At 32.9% G+C, this 11,366-nt stretch overlaps 1 protein-coding gene across 1 annotated transcript; it reads right to left on the bottom strand.

The window, feature by feature from the left end:
• Window positions 1–6,699: 6,699 nt before the first annotated feature.
• LOC132743641 (von Willebrand factor D and EGF domain-containing protein-like) lies at window positions 6,700–11,000 on the bottom strand (the record flags this gene model as incomplete). Its single annotated transcript, XM_060732191.1, is given in 5 exon segments — window positions 6,700–7,674; window positions 8,868–9,042; window positions 9,273–9,375; window positions 9,906–10,181; window positions 10,813–11,000. Coding segments are annotated over 5 exon segments (1,346 nt in total), but the record flags the coding sequence as incomplete, so codon positions are not given.
• Window positions 11,001–11,366: the final 366 nt, after the last annotated feature.

Below are 11,366 nucleotides of genomic sequence, written 5' to 3'. Positions count from 1 at the left end.
ACATCGGGCCAAGAACTTTTTTGATCAATCCTTGTACTTACATAAAATGTTATTATTGTAAAACCAAGATATAACGTTGCGTATTAAAAGAATCTGGAAACAAAGTGATCTCTCGGAAGCATTAATCACAACAACATTACAAGAGAATTGCAGACTCATTTTGATTGAGTCTGTACATGAGGTATAATGAATACTTGCAACATCACTCACGCCCCCTTGCACCATTGAACAACGTTCCGTGTTATATTGTTGCGGCCCGGACCGGGGAGAGCCTGCTAGTCCCCGGGTAACAATTTATACTTCTCAGGATGTAGGCCTATATAGAGGGTAGATCTCTATAGCTTCATTTCTATAGGTATTCAATAGTCAGGGTAGGTTGTATCAGGAGAAAGCCAGTAGTTAGTTTAACATCTCATTTATCCATCATAAACATCATTCATTCATGTATACACAGTCAACAGTAATATAAATAATACATGTAGTCAAAATGGGTACATATCCGGAAACCACTCCATTTGGGCTTCTTTACCTTAGTTACATAGATAAATGTTCTGTACAAGTTTTTAAATACTTGTAATTGATACTTTTATTTTAGTTATTTTAATAGGTGAAATATATTTATTGAATGATTCTGGTTACTACCTCTCCAGGTGGATATTTTCTATAAGACATTGTGTATAGAGGTTGCGTCTGTAAAGCGGACAATACAATTGACAATGTTCAAGGGAAAATCTGGGGTATTTATAGGAAAAGGTCACATGACCCTTGAAACAGTAACGTGACTTCATATAATGACGTCACTGAGTACCCAGATGGGTCATGTGATCTATTTGATGACGTCACATTGTCTCCATCTTGACTCGATTAAATGCAGAACATATTCTAGGTCTAGAATTCTGGAATTCTAATCAGTTCCAACTAATAATGGATGAAACACAAGGCATGGCACAAGTTTTATGAGTTATGTAGCATTAAATAAGGGATTACAAATGGGTAAACTGGCGTAAACATTAAGTATCATACATATTTTAATAAATCAGAATAAATCTGATAACTGTCAACAAATATTAACGTGGTTTCCGGAGTTAGAAAAAGTGTCGTGATGTTCGGACGAAATGAACTTCGTAACATTATATACAAAGTGCGTTCCATGTCAATACATAAACAATATATTATACAACAGATGATATCACAAATCAGACTTGTAATGAATTGGTGTTTCTGCTTTAACAGTCATGTCGATATATAAAGTAACGAATCTTTTGAAATCAGTAACCTCCTGAAATGGATTTGACCATTTTTTTTGCACAAGATTGTAAAATGTTACAGGCTCGGTTTGATTGAGCCTGTTCATGGACTAAAATCTGATTCAGCGTTGTTGAACAAAACAACACATTTAAGTTTTAAGTTCAGGAATACAAATTCTAAAGCATCAAACTTGTTTCACATGCAAAACTGAATAATATGATAGAAAACCAAAGTTTACTTAATCAATGGGAGGAATATCGGCGTCATACGCATAATAGTGATTCTTATTTACGGATAAAGAACATCTCATGGGGCTTCTTTTGTTAGGAGAAAGATGGATGAGGCAATGTGAACATGTTTCAGATTCATTTTTCTTACTAGTATTGATGAAAACAAAAGTTTTTTTACATGGAGAGTATGTAAATATTTAAACGCACAATGTTGATTAGGAGTTTGCATAATTTTGATGTCTGTGGTATTTGAAATATATAAATAGAAAATAAATTAAAATACATTTGAAATAATCATTTCGAAGTGATATGACACTCAGCAAAAATATGTTTCATTTTTTACCATTACCCTGCTGGAACCGAAATCTATTAATAAAAAATTATTACATTATATCTTTTTAATACTCGTACCTCATGTGAACATATTAACAACGTAAAAATTATTACCTTGTAATGTTTGAATAGTTATATCAATTAAATTAATGTGTTTTACTATGTTAAAATATATCATACGGCAAGAAAAAGCTTTGAAATATGTCAAAATGTTTTACCTAAAATTCATTGTTCCCCTGGTGTTAAAAAGCTTAATTCAAAATATTTTTATATTGGTGTACTGTCGTGAGCAGTTTCTTAGACAATGTGTTATAAAACTTTAGATTAATAGTCAGATCAAGTGAAAATACATCCATTAGTGAGACTGACCACATAAGTCTTAATGAGGCAATATTATATACGATTTATATACATCAATCCATTGCCAAAAAGTGAAGTGTATAAATCCACATGACCTTATCAGATATATGGCATAAACTTGTGTTAGTTAAGTAACCGTCGTCTGCAACTGGCTTAATAACGTGTCTTAGAACTTTTTTAAAATAGAGAAAAACTGAATTTGTAAAGAACGCTAAAAACCGGATCCTCATACAAAAGCCTGTCAAAACAAAACCTGATATGTGCTGATCTATCTTTTGATCAACTGGCATTTGAGTGACAGCAGTTGATAATTTTGTAGATTACTGTCTGAGTTGGTTTCTATATATGTAGCTGATTGAGTTTACAATATGTTTAAAAATTTGCTGAAGCACTGTGTGAAACGTAACAGCGATGGCATTATACTGCTTAGAAACTTATCTCTATAAATATACTTATACTTTTAAAACCTTCATGACATTGAAAATATTAATTCATGAAACGTATCTTCAAATAACGCCCAGTCACATATGGCCATTGGAAATACATCCAGTTGGGCATCGGACATAAGCGTGGGACAGACCGGGAAGACGGGCAGATTAGAAAATAAGAACAAATTTAATCGAATTGCATTTCTTCTTTTTAAAGACACTTGTAATTAAATCATCAGTTTGTGACATTTTTGTCATGTTTATGATATATCTGATATGTATTTATGACGGGTTTAACTTGATATATTTTTCAATTAATTTTTTCTAGTATTGTTAAGTAATAGTTTTATGCTCTCCAAAGGGTGAACATATAGTCGCCGATTTGTCCGTCCGTCCGTCCGTCTGTCCGCGTTTCTTGTCTGGGACATAACTCTGTAACAACAAGAGGCATCAGCAAGAAACTTTGTAAGTAGATGCAGCGAACAAGAAACATAACTCTGCCTTGCCAAATTTCGGAGTAATTGGCCTTTGTTCATTTTTATACTTTGAACTTTCACCGAGATAGAACTCTTAAACAATAAGAGGTATAAACATGAAACTTTGTACTACGTAGTTAGATCTTATTAGGTAAAAGTGCAGTGCAAAAGAACCATAACTCTGCCTTGCCTAATTTTGGAGTTATTGCCCTTTGTTTATTTTTACAGTTTGAACTTTGTCCGGAAATAACTCTGAAACTATAAGAGATATCAACATGACACTTTATAGAGCATATATAATAACGATATTCACAGTCATTAGAAATGTACTTGCAAATAATGTAAAACCAAATAGATAATCAAAACAAAATTGCATTTGTGAAAAACGCTATGCCACCGCATTAATACAACACTAAATAGTGAAGTTGGTGATGAAGGTCATATTTCACATGGCCAAAATTCCATGACTGTACATCAAAGGACAACACAGTAAGACACTTTGTCAAAATCTAGGCCAGCTGATATCAAAGTTCACTTTACATCTTAATCTGTGCACATGGTTCAATTTTCATAGCTGCACATTAAAGGACAAAACGTAGGCCACATCATCAAAATCTATGTCACCTGGAACCACAGTTCAATTTTACAAATAAAATGTGTACATAGACAATAAGATTTTTTTTATATTTTCAACTATATGTACATGATCAAAATCAAGGACCCCCGGGGAGGGGCCAATTTTGACACCAGGGCTATAATTTCAACAATCTTGGAAGAGGTTCACTACACAAAGTGCCAAATATCTATTAGTAACCTCTAGCCTTTGTCAATTCAAGGAAGAAGATTTTTCAAGTTTTAAGTATATACATATAGGGAAAACTATCGCCTCTGGGGCAGAGCAATTTTAACACCAGAGGCATAATTAAAACAACTTTGGTAGAGGACCCACAGATGATATTATATACAAAATATAAAAGCTCTAAGCCTTGTTCCTTCAGGCAAAGATATTTTAAATTTTTACAATATGTACATTATATGTGACTGAAAATCAATGACCCCCGTGGCGGGGCCAATTTTGACCCCAGGGCTCTAATTTGAATAATCATATAGAAAAACCTCTGACCCCCGGAGCGGGCTAATTTCGACACTGGGGGCAAAATTTAAACAACTTTGGTAAAGTACCTATGGATGATATCATATACCAAATATCAAGCTATAAGCCTTGTACCTTCAGACCATAAGATTTTTATTTTTTTACTATATGTACATATAGTGAAAATTAATGACCCCCGGGGCGGGCCAATTTTGACTCCAGGGCTATAATTTGTACAATCTTGGTAGAGGTTTACTACACAATGTTTCATGCAAGATGTCTAACCTCTAGCCTTTGTCAATTTAGAGAAGATGATTTTTTAAGGTTTTACTATTATAAAAACAAAAGGAAAACATATGACTCCCGGGGCGGGGCTAATTTTGACGCTAGAGGCAAAATTTGAACACTTTGGTAGAGTATCTATAGATGATATCATATACCAAATATCAAAGCTCTAAGCCTTGTACCTTCAGACAAGAAATTTGAACAACTTTGGTAGAGTATCTATAGATGATATCATATACCAAATATCAAAGCTCTAAGCCTTGTACCTTCAGACAAGAACTTAAGTATTTTAGTTTTTACTATATGTATATATAGTGAAAATTAATGATCCCCGGGGCGGGGCCAATTTTGACTCCAGGGCTATAATTTGAACAATCTTGGTAGAGGCCTAACAGACAATGCCTTATGCTCTAGGCCTTGTGGGTCTTTACAAGAAGATTTTTAAAATTTATTCTTATAATTCCTTTTGGTTGCCATAGCAACCGGATTTCTGCATAGAATGAAATTCTTTGAAAAACTTTTGAAAGCCCTTTACCCAAGGATCAATCCTGCCAAGCTTGGTTGAAATTTGACTAGTGGTTTTTCACAAGAAGATTTTTAAGTTCACTATATTATCTATATAACACAAATACACACATATAAACACACAGGTGAATCGCTATATGCCACCGCATCGCAGATGCTGCGGTGGCATAAAAACATAAAAAACTCTTCGATCGAAAACTCTTTTTTTGTTGTTGTTGCTTTTTTTGTTGTTTTTTGTTGTTGTTTTTTTTAATTTTGTTTTGTTTTGCATTTTCATTTTTCACCATTCAGTGTCGTTTTAAAATCCCCACATTTAGAATGTTATAAATGATATAGGCCTTAAGAATAGTACAGGTCATGTGACTGACTACTAATCACTAGCCCCTCACAGTTGTGAGTTTGAATCATGTCAGGGACTTTGAATTCGTTCATATTAGAACACTATTCAACAAGCGTATTGGCCAATCGCCAGATAACTTTGTACAGTGCCGGTTTACAAGAAAAACACACAATGTTAATAAAGGGAAACAACTGATTAATTAAGTTTAAAAGTATTAAATTCATTTTTAAGGTTCTTAAATGCAATGTTATCACAATCATAACATTGACAAAAACAATTAACAATGTATACTGAGATTTATGTGATGGTATGCAATATTTACTCGTATATTTTCAAAGCTCTTTTGTCAAGAAAAGTAAAAATTATAAGATTAATGTAATAATTTACTTAAAGGACTGGTGTTACAGTATTTAACACCTTTTTCCTTAAGCGTTAGTTACGTAGTAAGGAATATTTTTGCTTATTTCGACGCCATTTTTTGGTAATTTACTTGCATGTGCTGTTTGCTTTCTACGTGTGGGCCTTTACATCCTTTAAATTCAAGGAAATGAAGAGCGTAGGTTTATTACATGCGCCATTTCTAAATGTCTTTAAAATGCATGTCTTGGTCTGAAATTACAATGTCAGTGTAGCACTACCACGTGCCCGTTACGTCACTTTCGTCATCATTGCCAAGAAATAAATGCTCAATTCAAAAAAGGAAATAGCCGTAAGTATTATATTTCTGCATAAATTTCTTTGGGATATGGGCCAGTCTACGGGGACAATATACGCTTGCCAAGAGTATTGTATCTTTTTTTCAGTATATTAGCTGTTTTATCAAATACTGTAAAATAACAGGTTGTTTGTATACGAGCGGACTTCAGCTGCCAGCTATTTCGTTGTCATGCATTATCATCTAATATATGCCATTATTAAATAGTCAGGTGTGTTTGAAAAGATTTCAATTTACAAGATTGCATTTCTCTTTAAAACAAGGGATATGATTGTACAGATATTACATTTAATATATTTCTTTTCAACCTTGAGGTTTAAGTAGTCGAAATAATTGGTGATTTACCTCCTGATGTGTCTAGACAAAAAAGTAAATAAAAAAAGAGTTTGTCATAAACATGTCGTAGTCAATCAGTATGTTATCATACACAATTTTCTTCTGGCAGTACGATTAATTAAGAATAATGTATTTATGACAGAAACGGTAAAATATTGCAGGCTCAGTTTGATTTGGCCTATTCATGGTCAAAGTAAAAAATCAACCATCAGTCAAAAAATCATATGTTTACTTAATGTTTACTACCTTCTTTGTGACTTTAAATCATATGAGGAATTTTGTGTTTCTTTTAACAGTCAGTAATTTGTAATTAGTGCTTTCCTTTTGATGGTGAAAGAACTTACCTTACAACATACAGACACACTTTAACACAATTTTATAAAACAACATATTGTAAGAATTTCTCATCATTTCATTTACTGAAAATTAAATACATAGACAATGTAATTTCAGAAATGTATTAATCATATGATGCATACTTTAGACATTCCTTCAGATCTTCCAGTAAATCTGGTATAATTTAAAATGTTAAAAAAATAATTTGAAGATTATTATTTCACTCTTTGTTCCTCTATAAAACAGATAAAACGGACAACGTGAAACGCACGTTTCATGTGAAATATTTAACCAAACATGATGGTTAGTATAAAAGTATTTTTATAAATGCAGTTATAGTTTCCATGTGTAAAATCTTCGCAATACTAGTATCGCTTGTACAATGGGTCGGGGCGCTCATATCCTTCCAATCCTTCCAAAACATCATCATTTCTTTGTCCATTTTCAGTCAGATTTATTTGAACATTTCGTGTAATCCCATCAAACCCTCTTGTAGGAGCGAGATACCTTGCCTGGTTGTTGTCCAATTTGAATGTTATTTCATTACTTTCGTCAAAAGAGTTACGATCTCCACGGGGATTGGTTGGTCTATTATACGCATTCAGGTTTCGGTAGTTATTTTTCATTTTTTCGTAGTCCCGTTGATCTCTATTTTCAGACCGAAGTTTCTCATAAGGATCTTCAGGATTAGCACATGGCCTATCCGGCAGCATGGGTCCGTTGTTTTCACGTTTGATAATCTGTGTCGCGTTAAGCTTGGCATACTGGACTTTTTCTTTCTTTGTCGTATCTAAGCGTGCATAGTCGTTGCCTACGTCACTGTTCAGGTTCAATGTTTTAACGCCATAGGACACGTGGCCAGTGACGTCTATCGGGTTTATATGAGCGTATGTTTCCTCGTCAAAATCTGCATCGTGCTCTTTAGGTAATTCAAGCCCTTCTTTCTCCTTTTTGCCGTCTACTGTTTTCCTAATGAAATATAACATTACATATCAAACTAGTTTCATAATAACTTGTCATAAATATCATACTCTTGAATAATGGATATTTGATACAACATGTTTGAAACAAACGTTTCGTTGAACACACATTGCGTTATTTACGAACAAAAAAGATAAGAATAGAATCCCTAAAGAACATTCAAAACGGCTAACTTTAAAATGCTGTAGGTTCGCTTTGAGTGAGCCTCTCCATGAAAGGTAGTGGTATCCACGACCCCTCTCTCCCAGCATCTGATTAAGCAGAACATGAAAATGGTGACTTTTAACATTTAGAAATATCCGCAGATGTGTTTATACGGCGGTTATCAAGAAAACCTCAATGTGACACGTTCGAGCAATTCCATGAAAAGCGGCGTATGGTCCCCAAGTAAAATAATATATGTGCCCTTATAGAGAAAACAATAGGCGGAAGTAAATAAAATGGAATTTTGAAAGTGAATCACAGGTTTAAAAAAGCCTGCAAATCACAGATAAGCTGTCGAAAGACAAATTTAAAATTAGGCAACATATTCTGATTATGGTGATTATGCAGTTTTCAAGTAGGAATACTAAAACCACCCAATTACAAAAATACCAAATAGAACTAACTAAAGGTACCACAAACATGAATAAACTACAAAAAAGTCGGGCTGGACGATCTTTCAGGATCGAAAATATTTCTTGCTATCAAATATATGCATTATTTTTTTGAAATGAAAGAAAATAATAATTGTACAGTGTAAGACTGTTTAATATGTTAAATAGATGTTTATGCTCAGGTTACATTAAGTATTAAAGACTGAAAAGTGCCGCTGAAGGCAGTGCTAGGGCCATATGATGTCCCATCTCACTTTTCTTCTTATTACACGAATTCCTGTAAGTTTTGTGTATCTTTGTACCTTTCAAGATCTGTCCGCTTGTCAAAGTTCATAATGAACCTTGTGACCTACTAAATTGTCTAAGGTCAGATAAACAGTCAACTCTTGTATTGATTTGTTCCCCTTCGATGAGTGAGGTTAAATTTAAGTATATTGGTTTTATAAACATTTCTAATCCAGTCAACTATATTCATGCTTTCTGTTGAAAACAAGGATAACAATGAAAGTTTTAAGCCTTTGACAGAAATAAAAAAAAATATCTGTTAGTGTAACTTTAAATTTTAACAACTATATAATTGAAAACCTTTGTTTTCTTTTCCGGATGTAGACAACTATTCCAACAATCAGACAAAGGCAGCAAACACACACGGCTGCAATAATTACAGTTGTGTGCCAGGTATTATCAGTATTGTGGGTGATTGGAACACCGGACGCAGATGACATTACAGTTGAAGAAGTTTCCGTTGAAGTTGGCAACTCTGAAATTGACATTGATGAAAAATGTAATTATCTCCTGATACATCTACAAGGTTTCTATAGTACCTGAGATATTTTACTTATTTTGTCTTAACAAACTGTACGTACAACATTTATAAATTCGTACTGAAGATTTAAATGAAATTTGGCTAAGATAATTTGAAAAGTATGTAAAATATTCTTCAATACATTATCAATCTTTTACTTCTATGATGATAAACACATGTTCTACCTGACCAACTATAGAGAGATAATGAAGGAAAGCAGTATGTTTCTGATGACGGCTCCCGCTCATTACTTGGAACACACTTTCCACCAATGTAGCAAAACCCTCTCTAAAGATAAAAAAACATGCAGTGTGTCCATATGACTACACAGATTTTTCATTTTGATATGTTTATTAATATTAATGGTTATGGTCTATTAATTGTTTACATCGGTAAAAACAATTTAAAATTGGTGAACAAATTGCTTTATGGAATTCAAATGCCATAAATATTAACAAACCCTGAAATAAATGAATGCAGTGTTAAAGACGCATTAAGTATTGTATAGTATGACAACTAGTACTTATGGAAACTATTGTTCATAAACATTTACATTTAACTCAATTTCATAAATATTTTGAATTGCTTAATGCAATGTTAATCATGCTATGAATGATACATCAGTGAACCACTTTTCAATTGTTCTAATTTTGAAATCATGAAGCATCAATAACAGACATTGTTTTCTTATTTGAAGGTATATGCAGAAAATAGTATGTTGAATTGAAAAACGAGGAAAACGAGAAAAAAAACAACAACATATGATATAACTAACAATCAGCTAATAAGTAATTACTTCAATACAAAAATTGACGTACTTTTATTTTTGCTGTGAGTAAACCATTATTATCGTTGATTAAGGACTGGCACTTGGAATTGTATACACACATAGATATTGGAGACCCATGATGTATACCGTCGTTACTAACAGCAACTTTGTAGCACGATAGAAGCTTTACGTCTTGTGTGTTAGGAACAGATCTCTTCCTTCTGATTGGTGTGGTCAGTGGACATATAACTTCAATCAATGATTGTGCTTGACCTCTTATAACGTATGCGTCGAGATTATGTCGGCCTGCTTTACCAGCATGTGTCTAAACAAGAAACTGCTGAAGTTATTCGTTTTTGATTGGGTATTCTAATTATAATCTATATTAGGTTACCAGATTCTTTTACATAATCTATAACTTATCAGATATCGTTAAATGAGCAAACTGTGTTTTTTATGCTTGTTTTCAAAGGTAAACTGATAATATATAAAAAAAGTTTTATCGTAATAATAAGTTATAAATGCGATATTGATTTCTTCTTCATGTTTGTGACATAACTAAAGTTATTTTGCATGCCAATGTCGCGACATAATCTTAACGCGTAATACAATGTTTTATCAGCACTATTTGGCCTCTATTATTGCAATATGGTTAAATGACGCGTTTTAAACGTAGATAATATAATGATTATTATTTTAGCCGAAGGCTGTGTGTTTTCATCCTTACTTCTGATAAACTGAACGTATATCAACATTATTACAGAAATTGGTCATTATCCAGTAATAGTGTGATGTTTTATTACAACCGAGATTTTTTATCTTATTTCTAAATACTTTCAATGAATTTGATATGAATAGCCATGACATACAGCACATAATAACGTATGCTGAGATTTTAGGTAGGTAACAAAAACATATAATCTTATAATCATTATACCGTAACGTGATTTACTGACCTCAAATGTTGTTATATGACAAGAAACGGTTTCGCTTGCAAATAAGCCCCCGTGTATGAATACATGTGTACATGGCGCTTCTTTTTCATCACAGACGCTCCCGTGAAGGAAACTTGCAGTAGATGGTGCCTGTTTGAAATCAATTGAACAATCATCTCCTCCAAACCCAGGGTTACATTCGCAAGTTCCTTAAATAGAAAATAAATACAAATAAGTAAAATCATAACCAATTAAATAATTCAGTCTTAAACGGCAACTGAATGCGAACTTTAGTTCATTAAATCCATGAAGCCAGCAGAATACTTTCTTTCAAGATTTGATTTGTTTCTCTTTACACCATTCTTTATTCTATGGAAATGTTAAATTTTGAATAACAGTGTTGATCATGAACCTAATTCAAAATACGTTTCTCTTACTTACCAGATTCTTTTACATTTGAAGAATGAAAAAAAGCCGCTGGCAAAATATTTAAATGAATTAAAACGTTTGGACATTTAAGTTATATTGACATATATTAAAAAAGTAAGTGTCAATAATAAGTGTCAATCGCAAAT

This window comes from Ruditapes philippinarum, unplaced genomic scaffold (genome assembly GCF_026571515.1).
Source record: "Ruditapes philippinarum isolate M1 unplaced genomic scaffold, ASM2657151v2 ctg22506_1_1_1_1, whole genome shotgun sequence".
Lineage (NCBI taxonomy): Eukaryota > Metazoa > Mollusca > Bivalvia > Venerida > Veneridae > Ruditapes > Ruditapes philippinarum.
This window is presented reverse-complemented; position numbering and strand designations above follow the sequence as displayed.